The sequence below is a fragment of the Rhamphochromis longiceps genome, linkage group LG7, assembly GCF_057381845.1.
Source record: "Rhamphochromis longiceps isolate RC_006_pf linkage group LG7, R_longiceps_female_GT1.1, whole genome shotgun sequence".
Lineage (NCBI taxonomy): Eukaryota > Metazoa > Chordata > Actinopteri > Cichliformes > Cichlidae > Rhamphochromis > Rhamphochromis longiceps.
This window is the reverse complement of record NC_140563.1, coordinates 57,073,726-57,096,599: the sequence shown is the minus strand read 5'-3', so window position 1 is coordinate 57,096,599 and position 22,874 is coordinate 57,073,726. Positions and strand designations below refer to the sequence as shown.

General features: G+C 38.7%; 1 protein-coding gene across 1 annotated transcript in view; it reads left to right on the top strand.

The window, feature by feature from the left end:
• The window catches only part of pitpnm2 (phosphatidylinositol transfer protein, membrane-associated 2), a 62,409-nt gene that overhangs the window by 25,144 nt on the left and 14,391 nt on the right, over positions 1-22,874 (top strand). Inside the window, exons 4-16 of the mRNA XM_085414496.1 lie at positions 8,127-8,341; positions 9,621-9,742; positions 10,147-10,380; positions 14,017-14,355; positions 14,547-14,642; positions 15,693-15,797; positions 16,620-16,678; positions 17,256-17,346; positions 18,141-18,294; positions 18,379-18,568; positions 18,664-18,783; positions 20,132-20,343; positions 20,427-20,602. Coding sequence (XP_085270622.1) covers positions 8,127-8,341; positions 9,621-9,742; positions 10,147-10,380; positions 14,017-14,355; positions 14,547-14,642; positions 15,693-15,797; positions 16,620-16,678; positions 17,256-17,346; positions 18,141-18,294; positions 18,379-18,568; positions 18,664-18,783; positions 20,132-20,343; positions 20,427-20,602 — 2,113 coding nt within the window. The remainder of the gene's footprint in view (positions 1-8,126; positions 8,342-9,620; positions 9,743-10,146; positions 10,381-14,016; positions 14,356-14,546; positions 14,643-15,692; positions 15,798-16,619; positions 16,679-17,255; positions 17,347-18,140; positions 18,295-18,378; positions 18,569-18,663; positions 18,784-20,131; positions 20,344-20,426; positions 20,603-22,874) is intronic.

The window sequence follows — 22,874 nt, the reverse complement described above, 5'->3', positions numbered from 1 at the left end:
GCCAAGTAAAAGTTTTAAAATCCAGTAAAATAGAATCCAACACACCAGATTAAAAGACAATAAATAAAATAAGATCAAATAAAATAAAGTAAATGCAGACCATAAAATGCAATAATCTAAAGTGATGTCACACTGGAGGAAGAACTTGAGCCTATCCCACCTGCTATAGGGCGAGAGGCAGGGTACACCTTGGACAGGTTGGCAGTCTGTTGCAGGGCAAACACAGAGATACAGACTAGCATTCACTCTCACATTCACACCTATGGGCAATTTGGAATTACCAGCCAGATGTGATGAAAATCTGAAAGTAGAAAATTTTTCCACAACCTGATCAACATTACACCGCTTCTCACCAAGACAGAATTAAAAATACTAAAGAGCAATTGAGGCCTGTGACTGTTATTAGAAACAATATTTGAGAAGTAAGCAGACATGACTGTTAAACGGTCATGTAAGATCTCCAAGGAGACCTGGAGCTTGTCCTTTTTCTATTTACTCAGCATGTCTACACTCATGTCTGTGGGTTGTGTTATTCAGCAAGGGCTGAAAGGGGGATGTAGTCCAATACAGCAGTGCAGGGCTTCAGCTAACAACTCTGAGTTTGTTAAACCTGAGTGGGTTTTAGAAAGAGAGTTATCTTCAACTCTGAAGATAAAACTATAAAACTGAACTCTGAAGTGGGGTAACAGAAATATATTTGGCCCTGTACTAGCCAGCTCAACATATCCAGGGTATCTTTTTGTTAGCTGTATTCACTTACCCTAATGTTGACAATCAGGATAAGCAGTCAAGTTAAGCTGGTTATTAATTCGGTAAATTAACCCAGGGTTTTCTTGCGCGCACATGAAAGAGGTGGTGTTGGCAGTCCCAATCTAAAAGGATTGTTTCATGGGTAATATGATTTTTCTTCCACAGAAAATGATCCCCATATGAGTGCCACCTACAACATGATTAAAAATCTATAAGAAACATAAAAATATAACAGTCAAATGCAACACTATTATAAAAAGGACAGTCGTTAGTCTGGTAGTTTAGTTCACAGAGGGGTAAAATAAGGATTTTTAAGGGTTTGATAATAAAGATTAAAAATAAAAACAGAATTCAAACATAGGCTTAGTCTATACATAAATGATATGAGGTCTCTAAGTAGAGTGTAGGTGTCCTGTTTTAGAATCAGATATTATTGCTAATAAAACAATAAAATTGTTTTTAATTTTTTTGCAGAGCCAAGCTTAGTAAACTATACAAATTTTTGAATTTTAAAGCTGACAAATGAAATGCATTCAAATTCTGAGTTTTCACTTATTAAGTTTTCACGTATTAACTGCTAATTAGATGCAATCTAATTAATGTAATCTAATGGTGTCAAACTCCATCAATAGCAACTGTAGAGACTCAGTAGTTCAATCACCACTGACAAAGCCATTAATTTGGCTTTTCAGACACTTAATCACAGGCTACGTCCACACGTACACGGGTATTTTTGAAAACGGAGATTTTCTGTTTTCGTTTTAAAAAATAATCCCGTCCACACATAAAGGCAGTGTTAGGTATTTTAGTACCATGGTAGCATTTACTGGATATTGTTTTATAGTGACATTATGCAGGAAAACTCTGTCATTCAATAAGGCCCCTTTGTTTTAGTTATTTTTCTCTTTGACCCAAGAATTGATGTGTGAGAATCACAGGCTGGTACAAGGTTGAAATACCACAGAGATCACTCCCTCAGCTACATTAGTTTCTTAATCTTTTAGACGCCTGTTGAAGGCCAAATGGTTTGTTTCAGATTTCACTAATGAAAGAACTCTTTGTTTTGTGCCTTGAAAATATGTCGCTGAGATAATCACAATTGTAGCTGAACTAATAAACTACACAAAGGATGCTTCTTCACCCAAGGGCAGGAAGACGCTGCCTTATCTTGGTCTGTACTGGTTTAAACTGATAATCTGCTGTCTCATGAATTTTACCCTCTATATAAACTGTTGTACTTGTGAATAAAGTTGAGTCACTTTGGGAAGACAATCTAAAGCAGTCTCTGTTTTCTTGTTCTCCCAAGCTGCTCCCGAGCTCGTACTAACACGCTGAATGGCATGCTTGAATATTGCTTGAGAATATATTTGACTGTGTTACAGACTAAGGGACATTCTCTGCTGATAGGTGAAGGTACATTCTCTGCTGATAGACGTCCACGCCTCGAAGGAAGTCGATCCACGGATTAGGCCTTGGAAACCGTTTCCTTCAGGCAGAAATGAAGGAAAACGCTGCTAGGAACATGCCAAAGCAGCAAGTGGTGCTATATTCCTAACCGTGTAGAAATGTTGGCCAATCAGAAGTCTAGAAGCCTCGGTGGGAAAAAGTAAACAAAGCTGGGGCATAGAAGCAGAACCGAGTGGTATGTGTGGAGGGACAGTAACTGTGTGTATATGTAAGCATTTAAACACTGCAGAGACTACAATTAACAGTAACAGTATTGTAGAAATTCATTTCACCGAAACAATAACGTGGCGCACACTGTGACGTCAAAAAAGGCACACATCTTTGACGCTGCGTTTTCTCCGTTTTTCTCGTCCACACGTAAATGCAAAAACTGAGTTTTAGAAAATATCCACCCTGGCTGGAGTTTTTAAAAATCTCCGTTTTCAGTGACCAAAAACGCCGTTTACGTGTGGACGAAAGGTGCAAACGCATAGAAAAATCTGCGTTTGCAAAAATACCCGGGTACGTGTGGACATAGCCACAGTCAGTTTAAGTAAAAACCATTCATATTTTTCTGTGCATAAACTGTATCTTAAAGATGGCCCCAGCTACCCATTGTTTAGAGAAGTCCTGTTGTGAACTTTCTGTCAGGCTCAACATTCCCCAGGATTACCTATGTTTTAACCCTTTAAAGCCGGTCGGAGTGGACACGCTCCATTTTGTGTAACTATTTTCAAATCCCGGTAGCACTGCAACCAAGTAAGCTAGCGCAATAATTTTTTTTGCATATGAAACCGGAGGAGTTGTACTTACATCTTATGCACATCAGCTTGTCCTAGGTCACAGTTTCCTTCCACATATGGCTTTGCAAAAACTGCATAAAAAGCACTTGCAGCAACAAAAACATAATATTCCAGAAACACACTTTGCCGATCCGATCAGCTGTTCATAACACTTCCTACGTCCATCAGCGTGAACTGTCGCATGTCCGTCATGACCTGCCCGAAACCGGAAGTGATGTCATTTTGCGGAAATGTAGTTTTTTTTACCATTGTGGCCTTATGAGCCTATACTTGTGTTTTTAAAAGTTATGTTTGACTTTATGACTTTCTGTGTCGTTTCTGGGATGCCGAGGACTCACATTGCACTGCTGGAAATATTTTATTTTGATGCATATGCTGTTATTTTGCAAATTTGCACTATAATATATTTTTTCGTTTTTCCTGCAGTATATGAAAATTGGTGTATCTCAAAAATAAAACTATGAAGACACTTAAAATAAATTTCCTGTGGTGGGAAACTAGTTTGTGCAACTTTTTTGTATTTACAGTTTTGAGGGATAAGCCTCTTAAATTTCTCTAACTAGAAATATATGTTAAAAAAACAAAAACGATTTTACATTTTTCGTAGTTTATTGCACTTTTTTACAATTTATGTAATTACTATGCACTTAATGCAGATATATTATTAAAATTTGGGCTATAATGGTTGTATTGATGTATAGCAACTTGAAATGCTCCAAAAAATGGCTCCACAGCATGTAAAAATATACTATAAGCTCTGGCGGACTTGGTTCTATGGTAGGTCTTAAAGGGTTAATAAAGATTCACAGAGCACCCTGTATATTCTACACTGTACCTCTTTTCTGCTCTGGGATTGAAGATGAGTGTTATTAATACAGATCCTGTGTGCTCACTTCCCAGAAGGTATGCAGACAGAAGGATGGTAATTTGAGGCTCTTAGCACCTCACCTAAATTACATTACCTGCTAGATTATTACAATTTTCCAGCTGTTTGCCTCCTCTGACCTTCAGTACTGATATTACCTCCCTAAAGTCTTCAGTAGAGAGAGCTCATTTTGCAATCTGAGCTCTCCTTCTTGACCCTGAACACCCCACTCTTGCCGTTAGTAATGATCATGATGATTTGTATTCATGTTGTGCGTTCCTCGACCTGCAGCATATTACAGTGGCAGGAATGAAATGCCTTTTCAATCATTTTTCAATCATGTTTCAAAAATCACAAGACAATGCCAGTGCAGTCATTCATTCTGAATGAGTAGGAAGATGCAAAAGCTGTAGCCAGAAATACCCAGTTTGCATGAACAATGTAACACCTGATAATTAACTCTTACATCACTAGTATATCACTGCCGCTAAAAGTGCATGGGCAACCCTCAGACCCCAGATCTTCATATTGCCCTAAAAGCCCCAGGTTGACACTGTGGTGTCATACACATACAACAAACATGGACATAACCATCAACCAGGGGTTTCTGGAATCTGAATTTTGAAATATCAGTGCTCTTACTGTTGCCATGTTAACTTTTGGAGCCAGATAACAGAGAGCAAAAGAGCAGATGACTTAGCAGGAAGTTTGGGTTGCATCTCCATCCACAATCTATGTGGGTCCAACAAAGAGAAACAGATTGGTAATGGTGCATTAGTATCAGACAAATAAAATCATCGAATTTCACTCAACAAAACTGAACTGCAGCTGTCTTTTTCTAGCTGTGCCACACAGCAAAACATTCTATTTGTGCTCCAAAAGGTGCTATCGCCACAAACACATCAACATGTCCATTTCAGTGACTAGAATTAGCAAAGATCAGGCTTAGCAGATACAAATCAGCGATACTGTTGTTCCCTTTGTTGGCACACCTGTGTATTATAGCAGCCATGCCCTTTATCAGTGTCCTTATAGACATATAGACGTATAAAAAGATAAACATATTATCACATATTCTTTTGGAAAGTTCTTTTATTTTCCAGTATTATAGACTATTGTTTATATGACACATGTATGCACCGCACCCATGGTGTCAGTGCTGACTTGGATAGTTATTAGCTGGCGGTAATAAGTTTTCTTTTTCTTTTTTTTTCAAGACTCCAATTTCAATGTTTTCTGTTCCAATATGAGTCTGCCCAGCTACAGTTTTGTACCAGTGTTATTATGTCTGAAATATTCAACCAAGCATGGCAGGTTAATTATATGAAAGTCGCTGACCCTCTGAAAAACTAAAGAACTAAATCCAGTAATATGGATATCTCTCATGTAATCACTGCAGTCATTTTGGAAATTAGCTCCAGTCACAAGCCAAAGGATGGTAAAATATAAAAGTGGTTTTAAACACCAAACAATCCTTTACTGTGTGAATGTGAACATTTGCCTGCCAGTGGCTGGCAGATGTTAAAATTTTAAGTTCACTTTCCACCCTGGTAGATTGTGATTCTTATGTAGGTAACTGAGCTTCTATTATCAGATCCTGGAGGGTTTTCATATATTTAATAAGCCACATAAAGGTGGATGTGTACAAAAGGAGAGCCTTGTAAGGAGATGTAGGCTCTTTATAAACGGAAACTGTAATTCCAGACCAGTTGTCTGTAGAGCAGCAGGATTAATACAACACTCGGTGGGATCTATGTGGCTGAACCATCTGCTGCCTTTTATTGGGGGAAGTTCCATGCTGATTTTACCTCCCCTATGTCTGTCTCATTTAGTCTGGATTAGATGAAAAGATGCGAGGTTGATAACAGATTCAAAATATTACTGTATGATCTACTGTTATGCACTTCTCAGATTGTTATTATATAGATGCATAAAAAATACAATCAGAAATGTATTGTTTTGGTTGGTATTTCAGGATATTCCATTGAAATCCAAACCTTAATTTGTAATGAACTGACTTTTTTGGTAACAAATATTTTGCTTCCCACTAAGTGACCTGTGAAATCGCCTTCTGATCAAAAGTAGTTGGCCAGAGGTGTTGTGTTGCACGCTCAACTTCTGGGTGACCAGTTGCTTTTTGCAGCTACTTGAAATCATTCACTAAATGTGAAAAGAAATTTGTGCAATCACCCGGTAACCAATGAGTTTTTATTCAGTTTTTTGCCCTAAAACAATATTTTCTACAAACCTATTATCATGTAGAACAGGTCGAAGACTATCCTACTAATATTCCCATTTAGCATAAGGCATCAGATCAGATAATCTGCTCAGACTAGATCACGCTGACTCAGCTTTCCTCTTTCAGTGATGAGCTAGGACTGAGACTTCATAAAACACCTGAAAGTTCCTCCTAATGAGGACGATCCTCCTAACCTGAGGAAAATCTGCAAAATGCTGCATTTAAAGCAAGATCTACTCAAAATACGCAAACTGAATCTGCTGTTAACATAACTCTTCACAGTGTAACATCAAACAGAGGTGTTGTTCAAAGCCAAAGAAGATGGAAAACTCTGAACAGTAGAGGAATAGGGTGGGCGAAGTAGAGAAAACTGGTGTCTTATATAATGGAGAGGCAGACCTTTCTTGTTCCATGTGGCAGCTTTTTCTTTCCACCTCATCACATCGGCTCTGCTGCATCATCCAGCTCTGTGATGTAATCACAAGGTTGGGCAGTGACAGACAGGAGTGCTGCGTAAGGCTAGCAGGGGTTTAATTGGAAGTTTATAGAAAGAAGCGAGTGTGTGGACACCAGTCCCAGCTGCAAGTTGTTCATTAATCAAAACCAAGGTCTGAGCCAGGAAAAGTACAATTTAAGGACCTTTATCATTCAGCAGTATAAAAAGCTTGTGATACCAGTTTTTGCAAGTGATCTGTTATTTCAATTTATTAGTCCCCTAAAAACATACCATAGTTGACAGGATATTAATGATAAGAAACACTCTTGGCTCTTTATAGAATATGAAGGAACAGAGTTATTTTCAAAGAGACATGCTTATTTAAGCAATTCATTGAAATTAACAAAGAAAAAAGTGTTTTTTGAAATTACACCACTCTTAGTTAACAAAGGTGCTCTTTTGGGATATGTCTTATTTCACTGAGGAGAGATCAATAGAGAGAACTAAACATAATTCATGATGATTTTAAGTTATGGTATTTGGCGATTAGATGCCGATGACCCATCACAGTAGAATAAAATGAATTAGGACAGGATACGTTGAAAACTTGGATGAAGTGACTTGCGTAAGGCAGAGATGAGGGGGAGTTGGGTTGCACGAAGGAGTCTGCAAGGGAGAATGAAAGATGAGTGGTGTGATTTAAAATATGCAGAGAGGAGACTGATTGAAGGTGGGCTGAGTTCACTCAGAGTGAAGGGAGGCAGAAAGATGATTGGACTACAGCAATGATGTCAGCACTGAGTTTTACAGCATGGGAAAGTGGAAGTGAAGTCATGTAGGTTTTGTATGTTGGAGGCAGGATCTAAAGTGTACAATCACACCCCTAATAAAGAGGAAACAGAACTGTAACGTGTAACAAATGAATTCTTGTAATGTCAGTGATGATAGCCATTGTCATAATGTTCAACATGTTCAGGCAGGTGGAAATCTCTTTCTGTTACTGCAGTATATTTCCAGTGTTGGATATTTTTCCTCCGACTGAAAAATGCTTTAAAGATACTACATCTCCTCAGAGACCAATACTGAGGGATACTGCTGAGGTGGTGTACAGAGACAAACTGTGTCCTTGTTCAACAAATTATGGACCTAACTGTATGTGAGCTTCTACCTGAGCTTCGTCTGAACACTGCTTATATAGACAAAAATATAACTTGAGGGAATCTGACCTTTTGTACTAAGGAATTATGGTCACTGAGAAAATTTGTTTTAATTGTCTGAAGTTCTTTTTGCATTTCATCTCTTGTGTTTTGAAATATTTCTGAATTCCAGGCTTACGAATAAATATCTTGGGTTTTGATGTGATCCAACACTTTTGGAGTCCAGTAGAGTATAACATGCAAATACATGTAAAATTAGCTGATGCTACATTATTATTATTAATATAATGTGTGTATGTGATACTAATGTAATACTCTAACGTGAACACCATTGTGGCTGTATATTGAGTTCTTTTACACATACTATTTGCATCTTGATTAATCTCAACAGCTTTATACTTTAGACCTCTTCATATTTGCTGTCTTGCAGAAAAAGAGCAGACAAGAAAGTTGTGGTGAGGGCAGTGGGGTGGAGATCCTGGAGAACAAACCATATGAGGACGGCCCTGGCGGCTCGGGTCAGTACACTCACAAGGTCTATCACATCGGCAAACACATCCCATCCTGGTTTTGTGCCATTCTGCCTCAAGCTGCCCTTCGAGTGGAAGAGGAGTCTTGGAATGCTTACCCCTATACGCGAACCCGGTGAGGGAACCACAGATACAGAAAATAAAGTGATGGAATTTTATTTCCGGGGAACACATTATAAAACTGTCCCCCTGTGCCTCTTGTAAAACAGTTGCTCCCTCTTAATGCTTAAGCGTACGTTACATGAGGTTGGCTTTATCTGAAGTAGAAATGCTGACCTTTCAGAGATAAAATGTTGTTAATGGTTTTTATTATGTTCTTTTTATTATTATCTGCTGATGGCAGTGTGTTCTTTCTTTCTTTTTTCTTTTTTTTAAATACAACAACTTCAGCTGCATGACCACATATTCATTTGCTGCCAACTTTGAATATCATCCTGATGACTTAATGTGTTGGAACCAGCCACTCCAACTGCTTTCTAAGCCCATCAAGTGTTAAGGGAATTTTATTGGCACCACTTTTTACTTTACAACTGATGCTGATTTGCAGCATTTTACATGAGCTCTGCTTACAGGTGCTGCACTTTACTTCAGCTTAGGCTTTTTTCTGCTGATGCTCAGCTACATTTTAAAGGAGATGCACTTACTAGTAACTTTAACCATTTCCACCCTGGAGGTCCCTGTCTTAGGACCAGGCTGTTAAAATGCAGCCCATTGCAATTTCTTGAAAGGATGCTGAGCATGGGATATTCAGTGAATTGTTGTGCTTGGTTTCTGTTGACTTTCACTTGAAGATATCTAATTGCCTATGCATCATTGGGGGGGTCATGAGATCTAATATTGACTTGGGATGAAGGATCCTGTTAACTGATGCATGATACCACCAATGACTTCTAGCAAAGAACCCAAACACTGGTTCTTGTATTGTTTCAACCATGTGAAGATGCCAGAGCAGCTTTTCACTATTGCCTCTGACAATCCTAGATTGTGACACTGCATTCACACTTCATATGATTTTGAATTGGAAATTAGGATTATTACTTTCAATAGCAGTGATTTTGTGCTCAAAGCGTTTTCTTACTACAAGGCTCATTCACCCTGTCATATACACTTGCACTACTAATACTGCTTTATATAAACTGCTCTTTTCTGCATCTAAGCACTTAATAAACATTCTTACACACTGACACTCACACTCTGATGGATACTTCGAGGTCAATTCAGGGCTTGGCATCTTGCCCAAGGGTACTTTGATATGTAAACTAGGGGAGCATAGTTCCCCTAGAGGGATTGAGCCATCAACCCCCCATCTTGTAGATAACTGGCTCTACTTCTGGAGACCCAGCTGCTCATATTGCTTTTCCATCCAAAGCAACAATTTCTTTTTCTTTCCTCAGGTATACCTGTCCCTTTGTTGAGAAATTTTCTATAGACATTGAGACTTATTATAAACCAGATACTGGAAATCAAGTGGATGTCTTCAATATGTCCTCTGCTGAGAAAAGACAGAGGACTATTGGTAAGTTTATCGTCATGCACACTTAAAAACTCACTCTCTCTGCACCATTACGCTAAAATTGTGCCTCTGGGATCAACTGCCTGGTCGTCGTCTCCTCATAAGCAGGATCAGAAATCGAATTTACACAGAGTTATTTGCAATGAAAGCGCTGACAGTGTGGTGCAGAGGGTATGTAGGCTGTGGAGTGTAAGAGCTTGTGTTGAGCCTCCGCATACTAAAATTCACTGGGGTGCAGGGAAAATGTGCAGTCAGCTCCAGACACGATCCCGGCAGGGACTGATTACATAAAAGACACACACATAAAATCACATTCTTTTCTTGAGGTGAGTGAGGACATTGAGACATACCTGCTGCTTGAATCTGCCTCAGTTTAGCAATTCATTATGTCTTTGTTTCCCTTGTAGACCCCATAGACATCGTCAAGGACTACATACCTCCTCATGAGTACCTCGTGGAAGAAGACCCTAAGCTGTATCAGTCAGTCAAGACTAAACGGGGTCCATTGTCAGAGGACTGGATTGAGGAAATTGGCCAGAACCTGGGTCAGAGTTCTGTCATGTGTGCCTACAAGCTGTGCAAAGTAGAGTTCAGATACTGGGGCATGCAGTCTAAGATTGAACGCTTCATTCATGATGTGGGTAGGTATGGCTTGCGTGTATGCATGTTTTTATGTGGTTCAGATCTTACAACCTACAGACATATATTTTACTGAAAAACAAGGAAAAACCAAAGTCTAAGATAACTGTAGAAGCTAAAATAAAAACAAAAAAATCCCTAAAGATCCTTAAAGATTAGCAAAAACTATGACTATATCAATATTTAATCCCAGTGTCCAATAATCCTGCAAACTGTGACATCCTAAAGAGGACTGAAATGCACAACTTGGAAGAACAGATAAAAATTCCAATTTTATTTGTTAATTCAAGATTTGGTACATAGGTAGTTAATCTATTCATATAACAAATTGCATAACAAACCAGAGGATTCTGGCTAGGTTGGCAAGATATGTCGAGTTTATAATCTAAGTTTTCAATGGCTGTTTTTTACCTGGCTAAATCATCATGGTAATTTATCTTTATTTTTATTAAATCTTTTAACTAAATCAAATCTATAAATTTTTTATTTAGAGCATCTTTCGAGTGCTGGGTGACTATGTTTTATATGTGCAAATTCTTAAGCTTTACTAACATTGCAAATGAAACCATCGGTAAAGAGCAGTACAAACTGTGCATTGTAATATCTCTAGAATTCTAGAATTAGTTGTTGATGCAGAAAAAGCATAAATGTCTTTATTGTAATAAACTTAATTCTAGTCTGCTCCAAGTTGCTTTCACATTGCTGAAATTGCAGCTACTAGAACACAGAACACAGGCCGGGAACACCTGTTCAATCAATAAAATTACTTTCACTTTGATTTGCTGACAAACTAAAACAATTTCCACTTCTCCTTCATTAGACTATGAGACAGTAAACTTTGACATTTAAAGTATTCAGCTCTCAGAATAAACAGCAGGATCAAAAATTTACTCAATGTTAAAATAATAAACCTGAGTTATACTTGAGTTAATTTAGCGTTTTACTGCTATGTTTTTTATAGTCTTTTTATGTCACCGTTGGATTATTTTCCTTTATTAACATCTCTGACTGGGGCAGGTGACATGATAAAGGAGATCATTTTGTGTGGAAGAGGAGTTATATGACTCGTGAAATGTCCCTTTTATGTGAGCATGCACAGAATATGAAGCAAAAAGCCTGGTTTAGGAAAGAAAGTGATGACCGCTGGTGTGATACACCAATTACTTGTGAGACATATTATCTCTGACAGAGTTTTGAGGGTTTCTTTTAACCCAGCTAGCACAAAGAAAGCCGAGCTCTGTTGGGCTGTGTATAGACCTCATAGACTTCACAGACCTATTAAGGTAATCTGATAGAGGAAAAGGAAATTGCTGGGTCTGCGCTTCCACAGGCCCGCTGGTTTAGAGACTTATTCCCGTTAACGAAGCAAGATGAACAGCTTAACCGGTTTTTCACATGCTATAGCAAGGGAAGGATCTCAGAGCAGCCCTTCTGCCCTCGGTGTCAGACCACTTTGAAGAACCATCACCCCACAGCAGCCTTTTATTTCTGTGACACACAGTTTACACAAACACCCATTGTAAAACCCGCCTATGGTGCATCATAAACCCTAAGGCATTGAGTGTGTATGTGTATGTAAGTGCGTCTGTGTATGTGTATTCATGTGCATGTGAGTGTGTGTGTCTGTGTTTGTGTGACCTCCTGCTCACCAAAAGGGTCATAAAGGCAGGAAGTTTACTAAATAAGAAAACAGAACCCTCACATAGGATGTGTCCCTATAATAAATGTCTTTAATCATACAGTTTGAACCACGATTTACAAATTTAAGTAACACAATGACAACATTTAACAATTTCAACCTAACAGAAATACACACAGACCAGGCACTTAGATATACACAGTATGCAGCTAATCACGTGAGGAGGACGCAGAAGAGCTGACACAAAAGACAAGCCTCACAACAACACAAGTCAGAAAGTCAAAAACAAAATGTAGTCTGTGTCACGGCGGTGGAATGGACTCAGGCGCAGACTGAGAAAGCACGCTTCAAACAGTTCTTTATTAATCACACTGGTGCGCTATATATACGTGAAGGGGGGGAAACACCAGGGTCCCGGGGGTCAACAGGTTAGGGAAACACACGCCTTCATACTCGCTCCACTCCTTGTCCACACAATCTCCACACAAGCAGCTCCACTCTCACGCACGGGGTCCAGGGGTCACGAATGAGGGCAGATCCAGATAAACCTATTTACAGAGATGAGGATTAAGCCAAGGCAAGCACGGGAACAACAGAATCACTATAGAGACGGGCAATACTAACGAGAGTTACTCAATATTCCAGCGACAAGTAGCTCAGAGCCCCTGCCTTAAGAAGAGCCAGAGATCAACTGCAAATCACCGGTGATCAGCTGCAGGTGCGTAGGCCAAGGGCGGGAGCCCAATCTGAGCCCCGCCCAGGCAGACAGGCAAGAGAGAGAGAGAGCAAAACAACAAACACTTCCCATATGGAAAAGAAATAGTAAAAGCATATATGTGAATGAACCAAGTTAAAATAGAAGGAAGTGTCGAAGAAAAACTAATAAAAATGCAAACGATACCTGGTGTAGAAAGTGTCAGAGAGGCAGGAGCAGAGAGAGGTTACTGGCTTCTCGAGATAACAGAGCAGGCTGGATTAATTTCCTGCCTGTGTTGGTGTGTTTCTGTTTTATTGCTGTGATCTAAGACTGTTTATACACTTTCACGGCCCTCAGGATGCTGCCTCACAGCATTTTACTTCCAGACTAGCGAAGCAGCGGCTGCTCTATCTTCATGATATTCTCACTCAGTGGTCCAATCAACACATCTTCAATCACAAAATGTGATTTTCCTCTGTGACTCTCCCGTTTCAGCCTTTCACTGAACGTTATGTTTATGCTAATGTTATCTGCACTTGTTTACTGGGCTTCCGCCCTAAAATATTCACAGGGTCTTCATCTGCATCTCCCCTGATTCATGAATACTATCACACACCAGCTCCAAGACACTTGGCCTTTTTAAACTGTGCCTAACAGGTGTTTGAGTTGCATAATATGCTCAACTTTTTTCATCCTTATTCTGAGTGTGTATACATGGAGTTAAATTGCTTTTGACACACCAATCCTGACTTCTGTTTATATAAATGAAAACTGAAAAAAAAACCAGAGGCCAGGATTGGTCTGTCAAAAGCAATTTAACTCCATGTATACACACTCAAAATAAGGATGAAGAAAGTTAAGCATATTATGCAACTCAAACAACTGTTAGGCACAGTTTAAAAAGATATGGCTGTTGAGTTTTTAAATTTATGCACATGTATAAATTGAAAAACGTGACTGTCATAATGATATGAGTGGCGATAAAACACTTTATGGTGAGTTTCAACTGACTGGTTAATTATACAGTCATCACCTAACTGTTCTTGTTCGCCATCACTGCTCTCTTTCCAAAAAAAAGAGTAAAGATCACTTATATTTCAAAAAAGCAGTAAAAAAAAAAATCAACTAAATCAAGATGAAGACACAACACAAACCTATAACAAATAGCTGACAGAGAATCGTAAATACCTGAAGAAAGTAAATTGGATTTATAATGATACGGATATTAAGCTAATCCACTTTTGTAGATTTGAGCCCTTAAAATAATTCATTAGCGCTAAATTTTGGTTGCTGTTCCTGCAGGCCTTCGTAAAGTCATGGTTCGAGCCCACCGGCAGGCGTGGTGCTGGCAGGACGAGTGGTATGGCCTGACTATCGAGGACATCAGGCAGCTGGAGCTGGAGACCCAGCTGGCCTTAGCAAAGAAGATGGCCCAATACAGCCTGAATGATGGAGGGGGAACAGAAGCCAACAACTCCTTCATTAGCCAAGAGCAGGAGCAGGGAGCAGAGACAGTGGGCTCGACTGCAGAGGCAGAAGGAGCAGGAGGGAAGCTTGGAGATTCACTTGAGACAAGAGGGGAGCTCACAAAACAATGGTCAACATCCTCTAGATCCTCCAATAGGTCATCAAAGCGAGGAGGTGAGGATGTCCTTCTGATTTTTGTGTGTTTCACTGGCTTTTACCACAGTCTGTGGTACAATATTTGTATTGATATACCTTGAATTACAGTGTGACTGTTGACATGAGTGCAAGTACTTATTTAAAATATTGGTCATGCCATAATTTTAGGTAACGCTGTAATACACCAATGTTAATCTTTGTTTGTACAGGAAGTCCATCTCATCAGAGCATTTCAGAGTGGAGGATGCAGAGCATTGCCCGGGACTCTGAGGACAGCACAGATGATGAGTTCTTTGATGCTCATGGTAAAGATCAGCAGAATAAAACACATTATAAACAGCTCACGAGCCAATGAATTTATTCAGTATTGTACCCATGCACAAGAAAGATTTTTGCATTTCAGCAGTTCCCACAGATTCAATTTAGTATTTGGACATTATCTTGAAAGATGAATTGATGTGTTTTCATATCTGTGTGTCTTTGGGATGATAAATATTAACAATGGAGAAACTCAAGGTTGTTAATCCTGCTTGCTTCTTTTAATGTTCTCGTTTATCCCTGTGGGTATTTATCCTTAAGAATGAATGCTGAAATGTTAATTAATGAATGTTATTAAAGTTGAAGCCAGAGAAATTATTCTGCCAGACAGAGTCTCACAAATTAATTTTTAAATGTCTTAACTTGCTTATTATATTAGTTTTTAGAATGAATTTATTAGCAATGTGTGATTTCTGAGAAAAAGGTATAATAATTTGTGCCAACAGCTTGTTACTGCGCACTAATGCCATATACACGGTCACTTTATTAGGTACACCTGTTTTTGTGTTTCTGGAGTATCCAAACACATTTTTTATGAGAAAAATTGTAATTCTCAAATGAATGTGTTAGACTTCATTAGATCGATCGCCTTCTAGTTTCTGGAAAAACTTGTGTATTTACCATGTTGCTAAAATCAATTCCATCCCTAACTGTACCCATAAACCTGGAGGGTTAGGGGGTAAATTCAGAAACCTTCACATGCCTGTCTGAAGGTCCTGCCTAGTGAATGTGAATGCAAACAAAAGTGCCTACATTTTTCTCAGTACTGGGTGTGATGGAATAACAATGACCTTTGAAAGAGGACTTTGCAAGCACATCTTTAAAAAAGACCTCTGGAGACTTTGAGGAGGTTTGAGGTTTCAGGGGAACCAGCCTTTAGAGAACCATAATAGACAGACTGATTTTTCAAAGAGTGCATAAACAGGAGTCACCTTTGATGTAATTTAGGTTATTTAATCTGTGTTATGAGGCTGACTGCTTTGATCAGATCAGTGAAGTGTCTCCATTATATTAAAATCCCTCTGTGTATCTTGCAGAGGACTTTTCTGATAATGAAGACATGTTTTCCAAGGAAATCACCAAGTGGAGCTCAAATGATCTGATGGACAAAATAGAAACAATAGAAGTGGATGAAGGACAAGGTAAGTGACTGCCTCACTCTTAATCTTATGCTTTTGTGTACCAAAACAAAACAAGAAAACACTGGGCTTCATTTACTGATATACATAAAGTCCTGAAAGAGATGCACCTACCAATTTTGTTCTTATCATCTTGTGTGCATTAAGGAAAATTATCTTGTATTGAAAGGTGTTATTCTCAATGAGAAGCATGCCTACTAAAGCACAAATCAAAAAGATTTCAAAAGTGAAGAACTGAAACATTAGTGTTCCATGTGGATGAGGCACAGAAGTGTTTCCTGTGAAGTGACAAAGGGGCTGTAATAACCAGGAGTTGGATGTTTTCCCCCTGAGATAGGGACTGTGGGTGTAAGAAAGGTTTGACATTTAAATCCATGCCAAGAAAACTAGGAAAAAAAGAAGGAAGAAAAAGACCAGAAAAAAGAAGGAAGACAAGGCCTACGTGACCAGCATGACAGCAGTTACATCAGACTGACGGCAATTGCTGGGCAAACATCCAAACGGAAAGCTTATGGACACACACAGTTTAAGATTTATGTCTATGCACTTTTTGTGAACTCAGACTGTATATCGAAGATGGACATAGTCACCATGACATCACCCACTGGTTGGTGGGCTACAAACATTTTGAATCCCTCGACCATTGCCATCATGTTTTATGTATTTATTTTTCTCATTTTTCTCACCCCGCAGAGTGAACAGTGCCACAGTTTACTCTGTTTGTAAATGAAGCCCAGTGTATCCTGAGGACTACAGGACTCAGAATTTATAGTTTAGGCCATCTCTTCTGTCATCAGTGATGAAGTCCATAATTTGTTTTCACAGAAACCTTGTACCAGGAGTCAGTCGGGGAGTATGCCGTCAATGTGGAGACACAGATAGAGGTGCCATTTTTTTCAGTGTTCTTGCATTTAATTCCTGTCTTTCTTACACCGACACCTATAATTAAAGGGCTTGTAGATGGTACTGTTCCTTCTACATTATAACGCCAGTGAAGTGAAACTAGAATCCAAAATAAAACTTGACCCTAGAATTTAACTTCAGGAGTGACGTTTAAGATTTTTCCTCCTCTTGTCCAGTGTTGTGTCCTTAAAAGGGGAAAACCTGGTTAGGGTTTCTTTTTTCTCTTCAAAATGAAATGTAAATGTAGCTAGCTCACCACTGGTCTTCTCTAGAGCAAAGTGTTTAGACTTTATTTGATTATTTTGAACTCATAGCTCATTTAAGCACAAAATGTTGTGTTTTCTTGCTTTTTCTTTTTCTTTTTTTTTTTTTTTTTTTACAGATAACTAATTGAATCTTTGCAATTGAAGGTCCAGTTCCCAGTTCCTCCTCTTGCATGTCATAATGTCCTTGTCCTTTTAAGTACTGCTTGCAGTGTTTTCCTTTACTCCCTTTTGCCTCTATCCCTATCAGCCCACCTTTATTTTCCTGCTTTTTTCCTGTTTCTCTTACCTGCAGGATTGTTCATCTCAGCAGTGTGTACAGCCTTCCAAAATTCATGTCCTCATTTTGGTCCTGCATGGAGGCAACATACTGGACACTGGCTCTGGTACAGTCAAACCTTCAAAATTCTTCCCACAATCCAACTAACTACTAAGTTCATTATAGATTACATTATAGACTATTTTTGGATTAACTGATTGTTTAGTACAAGAGTGAAAATAATAAGAATACATTCTTAAAGCTAAAATTAGCATAGTTAAGTTTTCATTTTTCTGTGATAAAAATATCATTTACATCAATATAATAATAATTAGAAGAAAAAAGGAAATTAATTTATTATCAAAAAAATTCAACCATTATTAAATTTGATCAAGGATAGAAAAGATTGAAAAATGATTTTTTTTTTCATACTAAATACCAGGTGATAGGATCTCTTAAAGCCTTATAAAGTTTTCAAATGAAATAATCTAAGCACAAAGACATTAATGGCTAGATACATTTCATACAGTCATAGAAAAAATAACAACAATTATCTACCAGGATATTTACAGGAAATAATTTTACACTATAAAATATGTAATTTTAAAGAAAACAAAAACAACTAACTAATGAAAAGCAGTTCGTTTTTAGCTAGGTCAAATAGTTAAAACAAACAACATGTGAAAAGTGAATTAAAACAAAATTATAGTGGCTAGTTATGATTAGCTAAGACTAGGAAAGTGTTATATATGTTATATGTATATTTATTTAAATGAGCGAGCCCCCACCAGTAACACAATCGGTATAGGAGATGTTCATTTATGCAGTACAGTAAGTCTTTTAATTTTCAAACAAATGTGCAAGGCCTTATGATTGTGTTTCATGGCAATGATTAATAATGAGCCTTTGCTTTTCTTGAAGGAGAACAGAACAGCAAACAGGGAGATGTAAACACGCTAAGTGGAGCTTTTGAGGCTGTGATGAGGGTCCATTACCCTTCAGCACTGGGCCGCATTGCCATTCGAATGGTACCCTGCCCTGCTGTGTGTGTCGAAGCATTCTCGCTTGTGTCCAAGTGAGCAAGCAGCATTTTAATAACATGCTGTCATACACGTGCAAGCTGATTATAGACATAAAGCCACTTCTCTCTGCTCTGCAGTCTTAGCCCCTACAGCTACGATGAGAGCTGTCTATCCAGCAGTCAGGACCACATTCCGCTGGCTGCGCTTCCTCTTCTGGCTACTTCTGCACCACAGTACCAAGATGCCGTGGCAACCGTCATCTTACGAGCCAATCAGGTGTACAGCGACTTCATCAGATCTTTGGAAGGAGCTTCTTTTAATGGCCAGGTTGGGTTTCTGTTTTTTTGGATTGGCACTGCTTGTACAGATAACGCTGATTTAGTGTGCATACTCATGTTTTTGTGCTTTGCTTTATAATACAGGTGTGTGTTATTGGGGACTGTGTTGGGGGTATTCTGGGCTTTGATGCGCTGTGCAGCAGTTCTGTGACGGTATCAGAAAGCCAAAACAGCAGCAGACGGGGCAGTGCCATTAGTGTCCAGGTATCAACTTAAATTCTCTGATGACATACCAAGCTGTTGATACCGTAGACCGTATATAAAAGATGGATGTAGCTTCTGGGTCTAAAAAAGGAAACTAATGCTGAAGTCTTAAAAAGTCTTAAAAAAACAAAAACTGCCGATGTACATTATGGTCCCCACTGGTGTCAAGAAGGACTGTTCAGTGTCTCTCGGTTTATCGGTCAGCTTCACTCCTTCTTAGTTATTTTTAGGTTCAGTAGCTCAGATGCCGATGGCTAAAATGCTTAGCTAAAGACAATGTAATGTAACAGTGGCTACATCCATCTTTTATATACAGTCCATTGTTGATACCAGAAACTGTGTTTAGCTATGCTAAAATACGTGGAAAACTAGCCAACATGTTCAATGCATTGCATTCTTGCATTCAACTCCATCCTTGCTTTATATGAACTTGTCTGACAATTTTCATTTGTGTATGTCCATGAGTGCGCAATGGTGTGACTTATTCTGTTTTTACTGTAAGCGATATGTTGTCAAATGCAGTACAGTGTGCTAAATGTGACCCTTGGGGGGAAATATATGAAGAAAATGTGTACATTAGATGTAACAAGACTCTGAAGCCATGCTAGTGGGTCTGCATGGCAAGACAATACACAGTGTGGCACAGCGGTGCCTGGAACTGAATGGTAAACTAGAGCAGCCTAGTTTAGCATATTCTAATGTATTACATCTATTAGTAGGTAATACATACAAAGTGGAAGTAATGCAGTGATGTATGACATCAGTTTTGGAGGTGCATGTTCTGGTCATAAACCCAGTTAAAATTACAATTCATACAATTTCAGCCTTGCATGAAGAAAAGGTAAAGAGTTATCACAGATCTTATGTCACATTTAAAGGGTACTGAGGCAATTTTTGATATCCGTACAGGTGAAGTTAAAGCAAAATCTTGTAGTTGTCTTTCAAGTGCAATGATCTTGTAACTGTAAAAGCTAAACCATCCTTAATTTTTTAAAACATAAACAATCAGCAATTTAAAAATAAATGGGCTTCACATTGCAGGTGCAGCTCACTATGGTAACATGTTTTTCTGCTGGTCTCATTTATGCTAGACAAAGACTCTGGATATTTCTTTTTCTGAGGCATCTCAAGACTATGAATGTTGGTGCAAATTTTTATTACCATTCACCTGATAGTTGCCAAATTATAGTGAGTATAGTCCTGACAAACTAACCTACAGTTTGAGAGTGCTATCCATAAAACTATAAGGCTATTACAAACACCTAAGTCATTCCAAAAAAACTAAAGACTTGTGGGAATAATTTCAATCACACATTTGACAGTATCCTCTTTCATCCCTCTCTCTCAGGACACAGAACTTCTTTCTCCTGGTATCGTCATAAACAGTGTCTCTTCTTCCTCGCCATCCCTCGAAGGAAGCCGCCATCTCAGCCGCAGCAACATTGACATCCCTCACTGCTCTGGGCCTGACGACCCCAAGAAGCAGCTTCCACGCAAACGCAGCGACTCCTCCACGTACGAGCTGGACACCATCAAACACCACCAAGCCTTCCTCACTAGGTGAGACACAGAACTTAAAACAAATGCCACAAATCCTTCAAAGATTTCTTCTAATGTGTTATATTTTGTTTCTTTCTGGGCAGCCTTCACGCCAGCGTTCTCCACAGAGAGGCTGGATCCCGGCGTTCCAGCAACAGCACCATGTTGGAGGGAGGATCTCTGGGGAAGTTCGAATTTGAAGTGACTGACTTCTTCCTGTTCGGCTCTCCACTCGGGCTCGTGCTTGCACTGAGGAAGACTGTGGTGCCCACTCTGGATGGTGGGGAAGGATTTTCTCCCTTTTTATGCTCCTATCATTTATTTTGCCGTTGGTCTAATTTGATGTTCGTCACAGGTCAAAGCAGGAAGTGGTTATTTGTAGCACTTTGTGTTTCTTCCTGTGTGAAATGCATGTCTCCAGCAGCTGGGAGGCAGGTGTCAGAGGTTAGAAGTCATGCTTTTGATCTCAAAGGCTGAAAAAGAGAAATATGTGATAGAAGTGCTTACACAGCCACAAGTCTGACTGCACTGTGTCCTTTGAGGTTTTAAAGAAACAGATTACTGACCTGCAGCTGTTGGCTTAACATGTGGACTTTAAAAAAAAAAGAAAAAAGGAAATCATTACAGTTGCTGTCGGATGTTTAGTTTCATTTCTTTGTTTACACAGCCATTTATTTCTCATGGTTTTCCAAAGTAATATCGGAATAACTTTAAAACGTTCAATATTATGAAAATAAGTTGTTGGTAGATGCAGTTTTATCGGTCTCTTATACTGATAAAATACATAAAGAGTCAAATATTTTTGTGCTGCTTGCCTTGAAAATGTCCTGGAATTACCACTGGTGAGGATATTCTTATCTATCACCTAAATAACATGCCACAAAAATACAGTATCCTCCCTACTCTTGAAATATGACAGTACAATCACACATCAAATTAGGGCATAAGACATAGGATTAAATATAAACAAAGCTTATACCACCTAGTAGCTTAATGAATCAAAGATTCATATGGATAAAGGTATGATTTCAAACAGGACATACTACAGTAGTTTAAGTGTAAAACAAAGTGATTATGATGGGATATAAACATTGATTGTTTGGAATTCTAAGTGGTTATACACATTTTATTTTATTTTTCATATGGGCATAGTTTTTTATTGCTGTTGTTTGTAGACACTGTGACAAACACTAGAGAGTCTATGGTGTAGTCAGACCAAGACCAGTGGGAAGTTTACATCAGCAAAGTAGTTGTCAAGCTTTATATAAAGACGACAGTCCTATTACAGTTTTTATCAATCACTTTGGTGCAATTCTCACATCAGCTATTGTTTCTACTTATAATTTAGTACTAAATGGACTGGTTCTTATATAGTGCTTCTACTCTACCTGAGCACCAAAAACTTGCCTCATACACACATGCACTTTTTTCTGTATATGTGCTTTCTATCTAACATAAACACACATTCATATTGTGATGGATGCATTAGAGAGCTCAAGGACCGTGAGAAGCCAGTGATCGAACCTATATAATTCTTAGTCAGAACTCTACATCTGTCACTTTCTTGAATACTGTCCAGCACGGCATTAGTGTTTTCAATCAAGCTACTTTGAACTTTTTTCAAACATGTATGAAAGAGCAAATCCACTCACACACTCTCGGTGTTAGCAGTGAAATTGTCCTTTGGGTAAAAGCAAATAGTAACACGTTGTCAGAAGAAGTTTAGTTGAAACAATTGGAAATAAATACTCACAATCTTGTGTTACAGGTGAATGTCATGGCACTGCCAATTACACACATGTGTATACTATACATACTGTACAAACTCACTGAGCACTTTATTAAGTACACCTTGTTAGTACAAGTTTCAGAGCAGAGTTGTTGCAGATTTGTCAGCTGCTCATCCAAATTTAGTAGTGACAGTGACTTTTCTGATGGGAGAATTGCACCAAAACGATCGAGGAAAACTGTTCTTCCACTGACAGTGTGTGACTGGCCTTAGTCTTTCATACAGACTTTGAAAGAAGTCTGAAGGGATTTCATTAAAAACAATAATGCAATACCGGGCAGTGTTACGGAAAATGTTTTGATTAGTTATGAGATTCAGACGAGAAGTGCTTCAAGACAATAACAAAATGTGTGTGGTGCTAATGGGTAGAAACAATAGCAGTGTGTGCAAATACAATAACAAATTCTCAAGTTAGTGGGGAAGTGTGTTACAGAGTTAAGAACTGCATTTCACTAGCCGGGACCACATCCTCATTTAGGTTTTACAGCAGTAGATAGTAGATAATGGCAGATGACTCGAGCATGAATTGAGGCTGTGGTTTGGGGAAGGCCTCAGGGCCTCAGAGGGGACTGGTGGCGAATCCCAGACTGGAAAGATCTCAATGTACTAATGAGAAATGAATTAATTGAAAAAAGGGGACAGGGTAAGGCACAAAAACAAGAACAAACAGCTTCTCATTTTTGAGAAAGGGTGTGCTTCAAGGTGTGGTCCCACTAATGAAATTCAGATAAATGATCTCCAAAAGGAGTGGAGAGAATTACAT